General features: G+C 47.7%; 1 protein-coding gene across 3 annotated transcripts in view; it reads right to left on the reverse strand.

The window, feature by feature from the left end:
* The window catches only part of frem1a (Fras1 related extracellular matrix 1a), a 452495-nt gene that overhangs the window by 216500 nt on the left and 215389 nt on the right, over positions 1-20606 (reverse strand). For all 3 annotated transcript variants that reach the window (XM_038804357.1, XM_038804358.1, XM_038804359.1), the window contains 2 exons: positions 15875-15983; positions 6572-6703 (listed from right to left, as the gene is read on the reverse strand). In XM_038804357.1, coding sequence (XP_038660285.1) covers positions 6572-6703; positions 15875-15983 — 241 coding nt within the window. The remainder of the gene's footprint in view (positions 1-6571; positions 6704-15874; positions 15984-20606) is intronic.

The raw sequence follows: 20606 nt of genomic DNA on the forward strand, positions 1-20606 counted from the left end.
ATGCTGCCCATCTAACCTAAAACCTTCTGGTGTCCGTATCCCTCTATTCCTATCCTATTCATGTATTTGTCAAGACGTTCCTTAAATGTCATGATTATACCACCACCACCTTTGGCAGCGAACTCCAGGCACCCACTATCCTCTGTATTAAAAAAAACTTCCCTTGCACCTTAAACCCCTCGTAATTGACAGTTCCACCCTGGGAAAAAGCTTCTTTCTGTACACTCTGTCCATGCCCCTCATAATTTTGTAAACTTCTCTCTTTTCAAACGTTCTTAAACAAAGGAAAATATTGACTACTCTCCAGTCCTCTGGGACCTCACCTGTAACCAATGAGGATGCAAAGATTTCTGTCAAGGCCTAACTTGCCTCTCTCAGTATTCTGGGGGAAATCCATCAGGCCTGGGGACTTGATATTTTTCAAGACTCAAACACCTCCTCCTTTTTGATGTCGACATGTCCCACACTATCTACACACCCTTCCTGAGACTCATCATCCACCAAGTTCTTCTCCTTGGTGAATACTGATACAAAGTACTCATTTAGTACCACGCCCATTCCCTCTGGCTCCACACATAGATTCCCTTCTCTGTCCTTGAGTGGGCCAATCCTTTCACTGGCTACCCACTTGCTCTTTATATATGCATAAAAAGCCTTGGAATTCTCATTAATCCCGTTTGTCAATGACTTTTCATGACCCCTTTTAGCCTTCCTTACTCCTTGCTTAAGTTCCTTCCTACTTTCTTCATATATACTGTTCCCAGTCTTCTTGCCCTTACAAATGCTTTGTTTTTCTTTTTGACTGGACTCATAATATCCCTTATTATCGAAGGTTCCCAAAACTTGCCATACGTATCCTTCCTCCTCACAGGAACATGCCGATCCTGAATTCTTATCAACTGACGTTTCAAAGACTCCCACATGACAGATGTTGATTTACCCTCAAACAGAGCTGCCAACAATCTACATTCTTCAGTTCCTGCCTAATATTGTTAGAATTAACCTTCCCCAAATTTAGCACCATCATCCGAGGACTACACTTATCTTTATCCACAAGTACCTTAAAACTTGCTGAATTATGGTCATTGTTCCCAAATTTTTCCCCGACTGAAACTTTGACCACCCATCTAACTTAAAACCTTTTGGTGTCCGTATCCCTCTATTCCTATCCTATTCATGTATTTGTCAAGACGTTCCTTAAACGTCATTATTCCCCAACACAAGGTCCAGTATTGCCCCTGCCCTCGATGGACATATTGTTTCAAGAGGCCCTCCTGGATGCTCCTTAAAAATTCTGCCCCATCCAAGCCCCAAGTGCTATGTGAGTCCCAGTCAATTTTGGGGAAGTTAAAATCACCCACAACCCTGTTGCTTTTACATCTTTCCAAAATCTGTAAAATCTGTCTACATATCTGCTGCTTCATATCCCACTGGCTGTTGGGGAAGAAATTTGATATAGCTGTTCAAAATCACGATGTGGATTAGCCAGAGTAGATGGAAAGAAACTGTTCCATTAGCAGAGGGTTGAGAACCAGAGGACACCAACTTAAGGTGATTGTCAAAAGAACTAACAACAACGTGAGAAAAACATTTCATACATAAAGTTTCTAGGATCTGAAATGCACCGCTGGAGAATGTAGTGGGGGAGATCAAATTGCGGACTTCTAAGGGAAATGGATAAGCACCTAAAAAGAGAAGAAGGCTTGCAAGTCCATGGAGAAATGGTGGAAAAGTGGCACTAGCTGATTTGCCCTTGCAGAGATCCAGTGTGGACTTGAAGGGCAGAATGGTCTCCTCATACGGTGGATAAAAGTAAATTACTGCGGATGAACATAGAACAGTACAGCACAGAACAGGCCCTTCGGCCCTGGATGTTGTGCCGAGCAATGATCACCCTACTTAAACCCACGTAACCCGTATACCCGTAACCCAACAATCCCCCCATTAACCTTACACTACGGGCAATTTAGCATGGCCAATCCACCTAACCCGCACATCTTTGGACTGTGGGAGGAAACCGGAGCACCCGGAGGAAACCCACGCACACACGGGGAGGATGTGCAGACTCCACACAGACAGTGACCCAGCCGGGAATCGAACCTGGGACCCTGGAGCTGTGAAGCATTGATGCTAACCACCATGCTACCGTGATGCTGGAATCTGAAACCAAAAAGAAAATGCTGGAAAATCTCAGCAGGTCTGGCAGCATCTGTAGGACTCAAAACGTTAGCTCTTTTCTCTCCCTACAGATGCTGCCAGACCTGCTGAGATTTTCCAGCATTTTCTTTTTGGTTTCTCCTTCAATACTGTTCCATTTTATGATTCTGGTGGGTTCATTGAATAGATGTAATGATTGAACAAGGTAGCACGGTAGGGCAGCACAGTACCACAGTGGCTTCACAGTGCCAGGGTTCCAGGTTTGATTCCCAGCTGGGTCACTGTCTGTGTGGAGTCTGCACGTTCGCCCTATGTCTGCATGGGCTACCTCCGAGTGCTCCAGTGTCCTCCCACTAGTCCCGAAAGACAAGCTGTTAGGTCATTCGGACATTCTAAATTTTCCCTCTGTGTAACCGAACAGGCGCCAGAGTGTGGCGACGAGGGGCTTTTCACAGTAACGTCATTTATATGTAAGCCTACTTGTGGCAATAAAGATTATTATTATTATTATTATTATTATTATTAAAAGGTAGCAAATTTCCTCAACTTCAGATGTTAAGTTTTAATTTCCATTGGACTGGCAATATATACATAATATCCCTTTCTGCCTCCTAGTACCAACATATACTCCGGACAAACTTTTATATTGGTTGAGTGGGCTCGCACCAGACCAGGAAGTACGTGAAATCACACAAGATGTCTGAATCATGCCCACTGACAATCAAGCAGACAATTTAGCCCATTAAGGGGCCAATTATTTGCAATTTTACATGCAGTCAAAGCCGCTTTAGCTGCAACCTCAGCCCAGGCCAGGATAAAATGAGAAAAGGTATCTAAGGCTTGTGCTTGAATGTGCTGCCGAGACACTTTCTGCAGCGTTCTTCTAATCTAATTTTGTTTTCAGGTCAGCATCTCATTGAGACAGCTGTGCACTGGCCATCATCCCACACCCTCCCATTTCTTGGTGCCTGTCCTCATCCTACCCTCCCAGACGGTGCTGAACATTTCCCAGCCCACATTTCTCACTGCCAGGCCGTTAATTGGCCCGGCAGCATGAAGTCTCATTGCAGGGAAGATCGCGGCCAAAGTGGCCGTGCTAGTCAGAGTAGGAATGACAGAATAGACAGGATGAATTTGTGGCTTGGGAGATGGTGCAGGAGGAAGAGATTCAGATTTTTGGGACATTGGAACTGGTTCTGGGAGAGGTGGGACAATTACAAATCCGACAGTCTACACTTGGGCAGGACTGGAACCAAGGTTCTTGGAGGGTTGTTTGCAAGCACTGTTGGGGAGAGTTTAAACTAATGTGGCAGGGGGATGGGAACCAATGTAGGAAGTCAGAGGATAGTAAAGAGAGGATAAAAACAAAAGTCAGTAAGGAGAAAAGTGGAAGGCAGAGAAACTGATTGAACTGCATTTATTTCAATGCAAGAGGCCTAACGAGCAAGGCAGATGAACTCAGGGCATGGATGGGTGCATGGGACTGGGATATTATAGCTATGACAGAAACATGGTGAAAGGAGGAGCAGGACTGGCAGCTCAATGTTCCGGGGTACAGATGCTATAGGAACGATAGAACAGGAGGTAAGAGAGGAGGGGGAGTTACGTTTTTGATTAGGGACAGTATCACGGTTGTACAGAGAGGATATATCCGAGAGTTCGCCCACTGAGTCTATATGGGTAGTACTGAAAAATAAGAAGGGTGAGAGGACTGTATTATAGGCCCCCAAATAGTCAGCGGGATATTGAGGAACAAATATGTAAAGAGATTACAGATAGTTGCTGGAATAATAGGGTGGTAATAGATGGAGACACCAACTTTCCCAACATTAACTGGGACAGCCATAGCACTCGAGGTTTGGATGGAGAGAAATTTGTCGAGTGTACTTAGGAAGAATTCCTCATTCAATATGAGGATGGCCCAACTAGAGAGGGGACACACTTGACCTGATCTTGGGGAATAATAAAGTGGTGACGGAAGTGTTAGTGAGGGATCACTTTGGGACCAGTGATCATAATTCCATTTGTTTTAAGATAGCTACGGAGAATGATATTTCTGGCACAAAAGTTAAAATTCGAACTTGGCGAATGGCCAATTTCAAGAGTATTAGGCGGGATCTTTCAAAAGTTGATTGGGGGTGCCTATTTTCAGGCAAGGGGACAGCTGGTAAGTGGGAGTCTTCCAAAAAGGTGTTAACTAGGGTTCAGGGTGAGCACATTCCTCTTAGAGTGAAGGGTAAGGCTAGTGGAAGGAGGGAACCCTGGAAGACTTGGGATATTCAGGCCACGGTCAAAAGGAAGTAGGAAACATATGACATCTGTAGGTAGCTGGGATCAAGTGGATCCCTTGAAGAGTATAGGGCTTGTCAGAGTAGAGTTAAGAGAGAAATCAGGAGGGCAAAAAAAGGACATGAGATTGACTTGGCAGATAAGGCAAAGGAAAATCCAAAGAGCTTTTACAGATACATAAAGGGTAAAAGGGGGATGAGGGAGAGGGTAGGGTCTCTTAAGAGTAAACAAGTTCATCAATGTGCAGAACCACAAGGGATGGGAGAGGTCCTAAATGAATATTTCTCATCAGTATTTACTGTTGAGAAAGGCATGAATGTTAAAGAAATTGGGGAAATAAAAAGTGATGACTTGCGAAGTGTACATATTACAGAAAAGGAGGTGCTGGAGGTAGTAAAGCGCATCTAGATAAATCCCTGGGACCTGATGAAATGTATCCTAAGACATTGTGGGACGCTAAGGAGGAAATTGTCAGCCCCCTAGCTGAGATATTTGAATCATCGGCAGCCACAGGGGAGGTGCCTGAAGATTGGAGGGTAGCAAATGTTGTGCCTTATTTAAAAAGGACTGTAAACTTGGGAACTACAGACCGGTGAGCCTTACTTCTGTAGTGGGTAAACTGTCAGAAGGTATTGTGAGGGACAGGATCTACAGGCTTTTGGACAGGCAAGGGCTAATTAGGGAAAGTTAGCATGGCTTTGTAAGGGGAAAGTCATGTCGCACAAATTTGGTTGAGTTTTTTGAAGGGGTAACCAAGAAGGTAGATAAGGGCAGTGCAGTTGACGTTGTCTACATGGATTTTAGCAAGGGCTTTGACAAGGTGCCGCATGGTAGGTTGTTGCAAAAAGTTAAATCTCACGGAATTCAGGGCGAGGTAGCCAATTGGATACAAAATTGGCTTGGCGACCGAAGCCAAAGGGTGGTTGTGTAGGGTCGTTTTTCAAACTGGAGGCCTGTGACCAGCAGTGTGCCTCAGGGATCGGTGCTGGGTCCACCCTTATTTGTGAATGTAGGAGGCATGGTAATTTGTTCCTTTAAAAAACTTAGACAGTTACATGGGCAGGGTGGGTATAGAGGGGTATGGGCCAAATGCGGGCAAGTGGGACTAGCTTAGTGATAGAAACTGTGCGGCATGGACAAGCTGGGCCAAAGGGCCAGATTCCAAGCTGTAAACATCTATGACATCTATAACAATTGCACAAGTGAGGTTTATACAGGGACAGTGGCAATTTGGGTTCAACCCTGGAGGGTGCCCACTACTGAAAAATAAAGCACTGTCCCTCAGGAGAGGAAGGAAACATTAGAATTGTCATCTGCTTCCCAGTGTTTTATCTTCATTGCTGTCTTCATCTTATATTGTAGCTCCAGAAAATTTAGTACATACATCAATTTTCATTTACTAGCGAGCATTTTGTTATTAATAACTGTTCCAATCCCTGATTCACCTGAAGAAGGAGCTGCGCTCCAAAAGCTAGTGATTCGAAACAAACCTGTTGGACTTTAACCTGGTGTTGTAAGGTATCTTACTGTGCCCGCCCCAATCCATCGGCAGCAGCTCCACATCATGAAATCTCAAAGTCATTGCACTGAAGTTGGAGTTTATTAAAATATGAAAGTTTGACAGATCAATTTCCTAGACCGTCAAACATTACCCTTTAAAACGCACCGGTGGTTAATGGGTTAATTGAGTTTACTGCACCAAGTTATTTTCTCATCTCTTGTCAATACTTGTAATAAATTCTATGGTTAATCTTTTTTTGATAAATTTAGAGTCCCCAATTATTTTTTCCAATTAAGGGGCAATTTAGAGTGGCCAATCTACCTAACCTGAACATCTTTGGGTTGTGGGGGTGAAACGCACGCAGACACGGGGAGAATGTGCAAACTCCACATGGACAGTGACCCAAGGGCCATGATTCGAACCTGGGTCCACAGCGCCGTAGGCAGCAATGCTAACCACTGTGCCACCGTGCTATGGCTAATCTTACTTTTAAATAGGAATTGTTAAATCTCATGATTTAAACAATTTATATTAATTCCTTGGAGCAGGAAATTGTCATGATGCTAGGTGTGAGATCCTGCCTTGGTTATTCAAATTCATCCTGTTTGTTAAATGGACATTAACCTCTTACTGTAATTCGTCCATGTTGTAAGCCATCCACAGTCACCAAACGAACTGCAGAGAGGTCATCATTATCTACTACCTGAAACTGTTCCCAGGTGATAGGTCGAGATTGGCCTTCCAACAGATCAAGTCCTGCAGAGTGAAAATCAATAAATCCAAAAAAAAGGTGAACTTTAGCTTCTCTTTACCATTGACATAAGTTAATGGCTAAATAATTTCCTGGATTGTGAGATCCTCACAATTTAAATTTAAATTGTCAATGTCAGGTTCTGACATGGCCAATCAACTCTCTCTTGATGTGGAGGTGCTCCTTATGCAGAAGCAAGTGGAGTTGGAAAAATGCGAAACTGTCAGAACGGCAGCGCAGGTGGAAAATCTGGAGAGAAACGCAACTCTCTCTGGAGACATCACGTTTCCTGATTTTCCCCAGCCCTCGCCAGCGACAATGTGAGGTTCACAGCCACTAAGTGCGGGAACCTTGTTTAAATAGATTTCAATACACTTAAATATTATTAACAGGCTTCCCTGCCACATGATCCTTCCTCACTAAATATTCATGTTGCTAAGATTTACAACAGGTTTGGCGAAACGACAAACAATCGAAGGGATCCCTCAAGGGGCACAAAGGTAAGTATAGCCCTCGGGAGGAGAGGGACATGGCTGGGCAACGCACTGGGATTTCCCGGCACTGCATCATGAAACAGGTTGGCACTGCAAAGTGGTAGTGCTGGGGCAAGCCCTCATTGGAGCCTCATGGGGTGGCGGGAGCAGAGAACGTGCTGTGAGGGAAAACTGGAATACACTCAGGGGGACGAACGGCGGCGATACATTTGTGGTGCTGGGGGAGAGGGGGTTGGGGGAAACCCCAATGAAAGTCTGGAGGCCGGGAGCCCCAATGATTATCCAACATGTAGGGGAAGCCCCCGATATCTTTAACTGGGTGGCACTGCCAGGCTGGGAGGGGCACTGTCAAGGTGCTAAGCTGGCAGGGCCCAGGTACCAGATTACCCATGTCAAGGATCTGGCCCAGGGATGACCTGACCTTAAGAGGTGGGGTAAGGGGGTCCAGAGGAATCCCTGAGCAGTAGGTTGAGGGGGGCGGGGCAGAGGCCATGGTGGTGTGGTTGAGGGGGCCGAGAGGTCAGGGCGGCATTTAAAAATGGCATCCCGATCTCTTCCTGCACTGACAAGCTGAGCTCACCACTGCAGGAAGTGAGGTAAGTGCAGACTCTGCCAGACATTCCCGGCCGAGGCCAAAAAAAAACAAATTCCCGTTTTATAGTCGGTTTGCCCTCGGTGCTGCAGGGACTTGTTATTTTTCCGTTAAATTGCACCCACGGTGATTGGGTGTTTCAGGTTGGAGGAAGATTTATAGTAGAGTTCCCCAGGGGTCAGTGTCTATATTGATAACCTAGACTTTGAGGTAGAGAGCGCAATTTGAAAATTTGCTGGTGATATTGCAAATTGTGAGGAGGATAGCATAAAACTTCAAAAGGACAGAGACAAGATGGTGAAACGGGCGGATAGATGGCAGATGAAGTTCGATGCGGAAAAATGTGAAGTGACTCATTGTCATGTGAGAGTACCTTTAATAAATGGGTATTTTTTATAGAATAACTGTAGTGGGTGTACCTTTAAGAAATTGGTGTTTATTACTGCAGTGATGTCAGTGGGTGGAGCTGCGCTGCCTGTCAGCTTTTAGTTTCACTTTGAGAAAAGCTTGGGTGTGTCTGTGTTTTTTGGTTTTGTTTCAGTGTTGGAGCTGCAGTCAGCCACAGAATGTGTAATGTCTGCCATGTAAAGACTATCTTGATCATTTGGTGAATTCAGAGTTATAACTGTTCTCAGTAGTGAATTTAAACCTGATATGCTTCTTTTAAAAGTTTTTTTAAAAGGAAAGCAAGGATTACTTAGTGTTGTATTCTTTGGGGGTTGAATTTAAATTAATGGTTGCTAAAATGTTCACTGTATGTTTTAAAAAGGTTAACTTGAGTTCATAGAATAAACATTGTTTTGCTTTAAAAAATACTTTTCCATTTCTGCTGTACCACACCTGTAGATTGGGCTGTGTGCTCCCCATACCACAATCTATTAAACGTTGTGCGTCAGGTGAACTCCATGATACACTTTGGGGTTCTCTAAATCCTGACCCCTAATACTCATTTTATGATGAAGGACATGGGAAAACAATATAAAATTAAGAGTACAATTGTGACAGGGGTGAAGGAGCAGAGGAACCTGGGTGTATATGTGCATAAGTCATTTAACGTGGCAGGCCAGGTTGAGACAGCGGTTAAAAAACAGAGATATCCTCAACTTTAGAAATAGGTGCATATAATATAAAAGCAAGGAAGTTATGTTAAACTTGTATCAGACAGTAATATGGCCTCAGGTTGAGTCGTACACCTGGTTCTGGGCGACACACTTTAGGAAAGATATGAAGACATTAGTGAGTGCAGAAAAAGATTGATGTGGATGCTTCCAGGTTTGAGGAATTTCAGTTACAAAGATGGACTGGAGAAGGCCACACCTAGAGTATTGTGTTCAGTTTTGGTCTCCTTACCTGAGAAAGGACGTACTGGCGCTGGAGGGTGTGCAGAGGAGATTCACTAGGTTAATCCCAGAGCTGAAGGGGTTGGATTATGAGGGGAGGTTGAGTAGACTGGGACTGTACTCGTTGGAATTCAGAAGGATGAGGGGGGATCTTATAGAAACATATAAAATTATGAAGGGAATAGATAGGATAGATGCAGGCAGGTTGTTTCCACTGGTGGGTGAAAGCAGAACTAGGGGGCATAGCCTCAAAATAAGGGGAAGTAGATTTAGGACTGAGTTTAGGAGGAACTTCTTCACCCAAAGGGTTGTGAATCTATGGAATTCCTTGCCCAGTGAAGCAGTTGAGGCTCCTTCATTACATGTTTTTAAGGTAATGATAGAAAGTTTCTTGAAGAATAAAGGGATTAACGGTTATGGTGTTCGGGCCAGAAAGTGGAGCTGAGTCCACAAAAGATCAGCCACGATCTCATTGAATGATGGAGCAGGCTCGAGGGGCCAGATGGCCTACTCCTGCTCCTAGTTCTCATGTTCTTATAAGTGGGGTCTGTTTTTTTGTAGAGAAGCAAAGGCCGATAGGAGATTTGCTAAGGTGTTCAAAATTATGAGGAGCGGGACAGAGTAGATCGGAAGTAACTGTTTCCACTCATAATGGATCAAGAACTAAAGGACACAGATTTAAAGTATTGGTAAAAGAAGCATAGGCAACACGTGGAAACTCTTTATCAAGCAGCGAATGGTTATGGTCTGGAAGGCTCTGCCTGGATGTGTGATGGAGATGGTTTCAGTTGACTGGTTCATAAGGGAATTAGATTGCTACAGGTTGAGCAAAACGTATCCAAAATGGTTTTGGCTGAGTGTGTATCGGATTTTGGAATTTTTAAGATTGCGAAATATAATATTCTAGGGGCCGAAATATGCTTTGTACTTACCAAAAAACATTTCCAACACGGTAACCACAGTGAGTTATCTAACTGAATACACTAACGACGAGCTATGTTGAAGTTTTGACGCCAATACAGCCCGCTTAGCGTTTGTAACCGTCTGCAACATGCTGAGACCAGCGCATCGGGCAGCAGAGCAGAGCTACTGATCAGCTGTTCTGGGGAAATTTGCATACGTGCAGTGCGGTCAGCCTAATTTGAAGGTGTACCGGCGAAGAAGACCCGAGGAGTTTGAGTGAAGGGAAGCATCCAGCAGAGGGCAGCAGAGCAGAGCTACTGATCAGCTGTTCTGGGGATATTTGTAGCCTAATTTGAAGGTGGTTTGTGGAGGGGCTGTTGTTTAGTGACAATTAAACCCGAAACACTTCATTAGTGTTTCCCACTCTACCTCCTCCTCTAACCAAACCCCCCCACGGTTGTTGGGAAGCGGGAGCAGGGGCCTGTCGTGAAGGTGAGTGAGTGCCTTTAAATTTACTTACCTTTCAGCGGGAGCAGGATTTGAGGGAATATCAGGTAAGCTCTTCCTTTCTTTTTCTTTTATTTTTCATGTTTTTTTTTAATCTAGAGGTGATGTCAGGGAAGGCAGTACAATGCTCCTCCTGCAGAATGTTTGAGGTGAGGGACGCCATCAGTGTCCCTGCTGATTTCATCTGTGGGAAGTGCACCCAACTCCAGCTCCTCAAAAACCGTGTTAGGGACCTGGAGCTTGAGCTGGATGAACTTCGGATCATTCGGGAGGCAGAGGTGGTCATAGATAGGAGCTTCAGGGAAGTAGTTACACCAAAGACTGGAGATAGATGGGTAACTGTAAGAGAGACTGGGAAGAAGCAGTCAGTGCAGGGACCCCCTGCGGTCGTTCCCCTGAGTAACAAGTATACCGTTTTGGATACTTGTGGGGGGGACGACTTACCAGGGTTAAGCCATGGGGTACAGGCCTCTGGCACGGAGTCTGTCCCTGTTGTTCAGAAGGGAAGGGGGGAAAGGAGTAGAACATTAGTAATTGGGGACTCAATAGTCAGGGGCACAGATAGGAGATTTTGTGGGAGCGAGAGAGACTCACGTTTGGTATGTTGCCTCCCAGGTGCAAGGGTAAGTGATATCTCGGATCGTGTTTTCTGGGTCCTTAAGGGGAGGGGGAGCAGCCCCAAGTCGTAGTCCACATTGGCACTAACGACATAGGTAGGAAAGGGGACAAGGATGTCAGGCAGACCTTTAGGGAGCTAGGATGGAAGCTCAGAGCGAGAACAAACAGAGTTGTTATCTCTGGGTTGTTGCCCGTGCCACGTGATAGTGAGACGAGGAATAGGGAGAGAGAGCAATTAAACATGTGGCTACAGGGATGGTGCAGGCGGGAGGGATTCAGATTTCTGGATAACTGGGGCTCTTTCTGGGGAAGGTGGGACCTCTATAGACAGGATGGTCTACATCTGAACCTGAGGGGCACCAATATCCTGGGGGGGAGATTTGTTAGTGCTCTTTAGGGGGGTTTAAACTAATTCAGCAGGGGCATGGGAACCTGGATTATAGTTTTGGGGTACGGGAGATTGAGAGTATAGAGGTCAAGAGCACAGATTTGACTTCGCAGGAGGGTGCCAGTGTTCAGGTAGGTGGTTTGAAGTGTGTCTACTTCAATGCCAGGAGTATACGAAATAAGGTAGGGGAACTGGCAGCATGGGTTGGTACCTGGGACTTCGATGTTGTGGCCATTTCAGAGACATGGATAGAGCAGGTTCCGGGGTTTAGGTGTTTTAGTAAGCTCAGAGAAGGGGGCAAAAGAGGGGGAGGTGTGGCGCTGCTTGTCAAGGACAGTATTACGGTGGCGGAAAGGGTGCTAGATGAGCACTTTGGAAACAGTGACCATAACTCGGTGACCTTTACATTAGTGATGGAAAGGGATAAGTATACCCCGCAGGGCAAGAGTTATAACTGGGGGAAGGGCAATTATGATGCCATTAGACATGACTTAGGATGTGTAGGTTGGAGAAGTAGGCTGCAAGGGTTGGGCACACTGGATATGTGGAGCTTGTTCAAGGAACAGCTATTGCGTGTTCTTGATAAGAACGTACCAGTCAGGCAGGGAGGAATGGGTAGAGCGAGGGAACCGTGGTTTACCAAAGAAGTGGAATCTCTTGTTAAGAGGAAGAAGGAGGCCTATGTGAAGATGAGGCGTGATGTTTCAGTTGGGGCGCTTGATAGTTACAAGGAAGCGAGGAAGGATCTAAAGAGAGAGTTAAGACGAGCAAGGAGGGGACATGAGAAGTCTTTGGCAGGTAGGATCAAGGAAAACCCAAAAGCTTTCTATAGGTATGTCAGGAATAAAAGAATGACTAGGATAAGAGTAGGGCCAGTCAAGGACAGTGGTGGGAAGTTGTGTGTGGAGGCTGAGGAGATAAGCGAGATACTAAATGAATACTTTTCATCAGTATTCACTCAGGAAAAAGATAATGTTGTAGAGGAGAATGCTGAGACTCAGGCTATTAGAATATATGGCATTGAGGTGCGTAGGGAAGAAGTGTTGGCAATTCTGGACAAGGTGAAAATAGATAAGTCCCCGGGGCCTGATGGGATTTATCCTAGGATTCTCTGGGAAGCCAGGGAAGAGATTGCTGAGCCTTTGGCTTTGATTTTTATGTCATCATTGGCTACAGGAATAGTGCCAGAGGATTGGAGGGTAGCAAATGTGGTCCCTTTGTTCAAGAAGGGGAGTAGAGATAACCCCGGTAACTATAGGCCGGTGAGCCTCACGTCTGTTGTGGGTAAAGTCTTGGAGAGGATTATAAAAGATACGATTTATAATCATCTAGATAGGAATAATATGATTAGGGATAGTCAGCATGGTTTTGTGAAGGGTAGGTCATGCCTCACAAACCTTATCGAGTTCTTTGAGAAGGTGACTGAACAGGTAGACGAGGGTAGAGCAGTTGATGTGGTGTATATGGATTTCAGTAAAGCGTTTGATAAGGTTCCCCACGGTCGGCTATTGCAGAAAATACGGAGGCTGGGGATCGAGGGTGATTTAGAGATGTGGATCAGAAATTGGCTAATTGAAAGAAGACAGAGGGTGGTGGTTGATGGCAAATGTTCAGAATGGAGTTCAGTTACGAGTGGCGTACCACAAGGATCTGTTCTGGGGCCGTTGCTGTTTGTCATTTTTATAAATGACCTAGAGGAGGGCACAGAAGGTTGGGTGAGTAAAATTGCAGACGACACTAAAGTCGGTGGAGTTGTAGACAGTGTGGAAGGATGTTGCAGGTTACAGAGGGACATTGATAAGCTGCAGAGCTGGGCTGAGAGGTGGCAAATGGAGTTTAATGTAGAGAAGTGTGAGGTGATTCACTTTGGAAAGAAAAACAGGAATGCGGAATATTTGGCTAATGGTAAAATTCTTGGCAGTATGGATGAGCAGAGGGATCTCGGTGTCCATGTACATAGATCCCTGAAAGTTGCCACCCAGGTTGATAGGGTTGTGAAGAAGGCCTATGGTGTGTTGGCCTTTATTGGTAGAGGGATTGAGTTCCGGAGCCATGAGGTCATGTTGCAGCTGTACAAAACTCTGGTACGGCCGCATTTGGAGTATTGCGTACGGTTCTGGTCGCCTCATTATAGGAAGGACGTGGAAGCTTTGGAACGGGTGCAGAGGAGATTTACCAGGATGTTGCCTGGTATGGAGGGAAAATCTTATGAGTAAAGGCTGATGGACTTGAGGTTGTTCTCGTTAGAGAGAAGAAGGTTAAGAGGTGACTTAATAGAGGCATACAAAATGATCAGAGGGTTAGATAGGGTGGACAGTGAGAGCCTTCTCCCGCGGATGGAGGTGGCTAGCACGAGGGGACATAGCCTTAAATTGAGGGGTAATAGATATAGGACAGACGTCAGAGGTAGGTTTTTTACGCAAAGAGTGGTGAGGCCGTGGAATGCCCTACCTGCAACAGTAGTGAACTCGCCAACATTGAGGGCATTTAAAAGTTTATTGGATAAGCATATGGATGATAATGGCATAGTGTAGGTTAGATGGCCTTTAGTATTTGACTTCCCATGTCGGTGCAACATCGTGGGCCGAAGGGCCTGTACTGCGCTGTATCGTTCTATGTTCTATGTTCTATCGCCCGGGAGCCTTCCCAGAGCCTTATGGGATTTCCTACTTGTAACATCACGCATGTGCTCAAAAAAAAGTGCGGATTTCAGAGCTTTTCGAATTTAGGATAAGGGATGCTCAACCTGTACCTGAAAATGAAGAATGTTCAGGGTTACGAGCAGAAGGCGAGATAATGGCACTAAGGGAATTGCCCATTCAGAGACCAGGGGCTCGATTCTCCGCCGGCGGGATGCTCCATTTTGCTGGCAGCCCAGGGGATTCCCGACGGCGTGGGGCTGCCCCACAATGGGAAACCCCCTTGACTAGCTGGCATAATGGAGCATCCTGCCGGCGTGCAGAAATCTGGCGTGGTGAGGGAGAGAATCCAGCCCTACGTGTGGACGTGTTGGGCGCTGCAACAAATCTGTGAAAATGCATTCATGTCACAACTGTTAAAGCATGCTATGCTGACTGATTCGTGCTACTTCATGGGCCTAATCTTCAACAGGGGGAAATGTAACAAATGTCAGCTATTCATTCTTGGTTAGATATGGAGCAAATGATATTAAAAACAGCTTAAAATGACAAATCTTCATTTTTGGAGTGTCAGCTCAAATAGGGACGAAGTGTGAAGTGATGAATTTTGGTAGGAAGAACACGGATGGACAATATAAAAACAGGGGAGAAATTGTGAAGGGGATGCAGGATCTGAGGGGCAAAGAAATAACAAGAAGCATGGGAATGGTATGATAAGATTTCTATAGCTGGTGCAGAGACAATGGGCCAAATGGCCTCTTCCTGGGCTGCAACAATTCTGTGATTCTGTGATACAGGTGAATGGGGATTCAAGTCAAAACAGTCAACAGTGAAAAGGACAGTCTAAAGAGATGAAAGTACTCTGCAGGTTCCAGTTAACACTTCTGCTAAATGCTAATAGCGCTCGTGTTATGGGCCAGGGTTTAGAGAACCTCAAAGTGTCGCATGGAGTTCACCTGACCCACAATTTTTAATAGATTGTGGTATGGGGAGCACAAGGCCCACTCTGCAGGTGTGGTACAGCAGAAATGGAAAAGTATTTTTAAAGCAAAACAATGTTTATTCTATTAACTCAAGTTAACCTTTTTAAAACAAACAGTGATCATCTTAGCAACCATTAATTCAAATACAACCCCCAAAGAATAAAACACCAAGTAATCCTCAGTAACTTCCCAAACAACATCCAGAAGACAAAATGAACACCTTTTAACAGTAGCACTACTGGTTACATCCACTACAGAGAACATTTATAATTCTGAATTCACCAAATGATCAAGAGATAGCCTTTTCATGACAGAGAGAACAGCAGTACACCTGCTTTGTCTGGTTTCAGCTCCAATACTCAAAACGAAACTAAAACGCACCCTGCAGCAATCAGCCTAAAACGAAAGTAAAAGGCTGACACAGCCCAGCTCCACCCACACTCTGATATCACTAATAAACACCCATTTCTTAAAGGTCCTTTCTTAAACACCCATTTCTTAAAGGTACTCTCACATGACACTAGGGACACAGAAACCATCAATACATATTAAAATTACAAGCTCTTGTTTGAAAGAAGTTCTAGACTACCTGCTGCACTATATAAATGGGCAAAAGGAGATCATCATTGATCTCCTTTGTATGCACCTTTTGTGGACTAAATTCTTCAGAAAGGAACCACACTTTTACTCAGTTGACCATATACAAACTCACCCATGTTCCAGGAAATTCTGGGAGCATTGGTATCAGCTGTCCTTACCGAGATATGCACCATGATTGGTGCACTGTTCCTGAAGTAGAGGTCATGAACTTCAAATTCCACCTGTTACAGAAATACAATCAAGATTAAAGCTGCCACTGAAATTGGAGGAACATCAGAAACTATGAAAAGCCAGCAGTATTCATTACTCCCTCAACTAGAGAAACATGAAAATTAATATGGACCTCACAGGAATATACCCCACACCCGAAGCCTGAAAGATTGTAAATAGAAAGCACCATCACATCCACAATTGAAACTATGCACATTTAAATACAAAATTGTTCATGTGCGTATTCTATTTAACAACATGCTTTACAGAAATGTGTGAAAAGTTAAATTGGAAAATGGTAGTGGCTTCCTAATATCTGGTGTCAGCAGATCCATGTTAGCAGGAATCACATGTAAAACTTACTCTTATACATTTGCAGAGGATAAACTTAATGCTTCTTGGGCCATCACAAATTCCTATCCATCGTTACTGCAGTAGAGCATCTTGTATCTTCTCTGCACCTAGGGAACACTCAGGACGGAATATTCCAAAAAATGGCAAAGTGTCAGCATCTGACTGAAAACTGGTGTGTTTCTCTCCAGTAACACAGCCAGGTTGTCTGTCGCGATCTCCTGACACTTCATCTGAAAAACACATTGGTGACAATGTTTAGCGCCATCACTCTGGTGAGATGGGGCCTCACAGAGCTGGCAAGCTCAGTTACGCAGAGATCGGGGTGCCATCTTTAAATGGCGACCTGATCAGTGAGAAGACTAAGCTCCCTCCCATGCCCCAATGGCTATGGAGACACCCCCCACAAACGGGACAATCCTCCCTCACCATGGAAGTATTGGGGGATACCCTTCGCACATTATCCGGTGCACCTGTCTTCCTCCCTCCCCCAATGGAGAAGAGTTTACCCTCTCAGTGCCCCGAGAGCCCACTGGCATTATCAGGGGCATTGCCCAGCCTCAATCCCAAAGTCTGCAGGCATTTTGCACACCCAGCGTGGTCATCAGAACTGATTTTCAACTTTGAAAACCAGTAGAGAATCGCACTGACGTGATGTCACGCTGCTGGGGGGGGTGGGGGTCATCACACGGAGTTGGAAGTTATGGCATTAAGCCACTTAATTATATGTAAATTAATTAAAATTTATCACTCCACATCACCACCGGTGGGGGGCAGAGGATGGGAAGATCTCAAACCGAGGTCTCGCTGGCACAATCCCATCATGGCCCTCTTGTGACATTTAGCAGCCATAATAAATAAACAAATAAATAACCTTTATTGGCACGATGTGGAGATGCCAGACTGGGGTGAGCACAGTAAGTAGTCTTACAACACCAGGTTAAAGACCAACAGGTTTGTTTCAAATCACTAGCTTTCAGAGCACTGCTCCTTCACCTGAGGAAGGGGCAGTGCTCCGAAAGCTAGTGATTCGAAAGTGGCCTTTAACCTGGTGTTGTAAGACTACTCACTTCATTGTCACAAGTAGGCTTACATTAACTGGGATTTGTATGGGATTTTCACAGTAACTTCATTGCAGTGTTAATGTAAGCCTACTTGTGACACTAATAAAGATTGTTGATTGTTAAAAAGGGAGAGGGTAAAGGGTGATAGAGCGATAGCCAACTGTGATACATCAAGATGGGAGGCAGATCTTCTCGGGTTGGTGGAGCTTCAGTTGGACAACCAAGGGACCCGTGTACTCACGGAAAATCTGTGTGAGAAATGCACTCATTTGAAATCCTCGCTCTGTGGTGAAGTCTACATGTCAGCAGGACTCGGTCAGAGAATTCTCATAGCAACAAGATCCCAGCAAGATGTTGCGCTGCTGTTCGTTCTGGGCAAGTTTGCCATCAGCTGCAGTCAGAGTTAGGAAATGAAATGAAAATCGCTTAATGTCACGAGTGGGCTTCAATGAAGTTACTGTGAAAAACCCCTAGTCGCCACATTCCGGCGCCTGTCCGGGGAGGCTGGTACGGGAATCGATTTGTGCTGCTGGCCTGCTTGGTCTGCTTTAAAAGCCAGCGATTTAGTCCAGTGAGCTAAACCAGAAGGCAGGAAGGGAGGTAGGTGCCTGCAAGGGGCATGTTGGTGAATTGCAACCAAATCATGATTGCAAACCTTGATCCTCCTGGGTGCATAGCCATGCCTCACAAGGGCTCATGTATTAGCCTTTCTATTATGACAAGGCAAAGACCCTTCCATAGAGTTCACATGTCAGCGGAGGCAAGTGGAACAGAGTTTCTCACACAATGCTTTAATTATCCTTGTAAAAAAAGCAATGGGTGTGATTAAATGGAAAAAGAACAGAGTTCCATTTTGGGCACTTTTAGCAGGGTGTATCCCAATGCTTGCAGCGCTGAGAACGACTGCTATTAAACGGGACTCTACTTCTTTTTCGGGTCTTGGCGAGGAACACCTGTTAGGTTGCACTTTGGCTAATTTCCTGCACTAACGAGCTCACGGTGACATCCAGATGCCCCGATACCTAATCAACCAATTAGGGTGTCCTCGAGCACCACCCCCCCTGCACCCCACCTCATAAGGGCAGGGCAGGGCACTGCCAGGCCCGATCCTGGCACGGGCAACTGGCTGACAGGCACCATGGAACTGCCAGACTGGCACCCTGCCAGCCATTCTGCTTGCACCCTCCCCTGCCAGCTCTGCAGCCAGCACCCTCCCCTGCCTGCTCTGCTGCCTGCACCCTCCCCTGCCAGCACTGCAGCCTGCACCCTCCCCTGCCAGCTCTGCTGCTTGCACCCTCCCCTGCCAGCTGTGCAGCCTGCACCCTCCCCTGCCAGCACTGCAGCCTGCACCCTCCCCTGCCAGCTCTGTAGCCTGCACCCTCCCCTGCCAGCTGTGCATCCTGCACCTTCCCCTGCCAGCACTGCAGCCTGCACCCTCCCTGCCAGCACTGCAGCCTGCACCCTCCCTGCCAGCTCTGCAGCCTGCACCCTCCCCTGCCAGCAATGCAGCCTGTACCCTCCCTGCCAGCTCTGCAGCCTGCACCCTCCCCTGCCAGCCATTCTGCCTGCACCCTCCCCTGCCAGCACTGCAGCCTGCACCCTCCCCTGCCAGCACTGCAGCCTGCACCCTCCCATGCCAGCACTGCAGCCTGCACCCTCCCCTGCCAGCTCTGTAGCCTGCACCCTCCCCTGCCAGCACTGCAGCCTGCACCCTCCCCTGCCAGCACTGCAGCCTGCACCCTCCCCTGCCAGCTCTGTAGCCTGCACCCTCCCCTGCCAGCACTGCAGCCTGCACCCTCCCTGCCAGCTCTGCAGCCTGCACCCTCCCTGCCAGCTCTGCAGCCTGCACCCTCCCCTGCCAGCAATGCAGCCTGTACCCTCCCTGCCAGCTCTGCAGCCTGCACCCTCCCCTGCCAGCCATTCTGCCTGCACCCTCCCCTGCCAGCACTGCAGCCTGCACCCTCCCCTGCCAGCACTGCAGCCTGCACCCTCCCATGCCAGCACTGCAGCCTGCACCCTCCCCTGCCAGCTCTGTAGCCTGCACCCTCCCCTGCCAGCACTGCAGCCTGCACCCTCCCCTGCCAGCACTGCAGCCTGCACCCTCCCCTGCCAGCTCTGTAGCCTGCACCCTCCCCTGCCAGCACTGCAGCCTGCACCCTCCCTGCCAGCACTGCAGCCTGCACCCTCCCTGCCAGCTCTGCAGCCTGCACCCTCCCCTGCCAGCAATGCAGCCTGCACCCTCCCTGCCAGCTCTGCAGCCTGCACCCTCCCCTGCCAGCCATTCTGCCTGCACCCTCCCCTGCCAGCACTGCAGCCTGCACCCTCCCCTGCCAGCACTGCAGCCTGCACCCTCCCATGCCAGCACTGCAGCCTGCACCCTCCCCTGCCAGCACTGCAGCCTGCACCCTCCCCTGCCAGCACTGCAGCCTGCACCCTCTCCTGCCAGCTCTGCAGCCTGCACCCTCCCCTGCCAGCACTGCTGCCTGCACCCTCCCCTGCCAGCCATCCTGCCTGCACCCTCCCCTGCCAGCAATGCAGCCTGCACCACCCCTGCCAGCCCTGCTGCCTGCACCCTCCCCTGCCGGCCATTCTGCCTGCACCCTCCCCTGCCAGCACTGCAGCCTGCACCCTCCCCTGCCAGCACTGCATCCTGCACCCCCCCTGCCAGCACTGCAGCCTGCACCCTCCCCTGCCAGCCATTCTGCCTGCACCCTCCCCTGCCAGCCATTCTGCCTACACCCTCCCCTGCCAGCTCTGCTGCCTGCACCCTCCCCTGCCAGCAATTCTGCCTGCACCCTCCCCTGCCAGCCATTCTGCCTGCACGCTCCCCTGCCAGCAATGCAGCCTGCACCCTCCACTGCCAGCTCTGCTGCCTGCACCCTCCCCTGTCAGCTGTGCAGCCTGCACCCTCCCCTGCCAGTTCTGCAGCCTGCACCCTCCCCTGCCAGCACTGCAGCCTGCACCCCCCCCCCCCGCCAGCACTGCAGCCTGCACCCTCCCCTGCCAGTTCTGCAGCCTGCACCCTCCCCTGCCAGCACTGCAGCCTGCACCCCCCCCCCCCCCCCCGCCAGCACTGCATCCTCCCCACCTGTTCTGAAGCCTGCACCCTCCCCTGCCAGCACTGCAGCCTGCACCCTCCCCTGCCAGCTGTGCAGCCTGCACCCTCCCCTGCCAGCTTTGCAGCCTGCACCCTCCCCTGCCAGCTTTGCAGCCTGCACC

Source organism: Scyliorhinus canicula, chromosome 8 (genome assembly GCF_902713615.1).
Source record: "Scyliorhinus canicula chromosome 8, sScyCan1.1, whole genome shotgun sequence".
Lineage (NCBI taxonomy): Eukaryota > Metazoa > Chordata > Chondrichthyes > Carcharhiniformes > Scyliorhinidae > Scyliorhinus > Scyliorhinus canicula.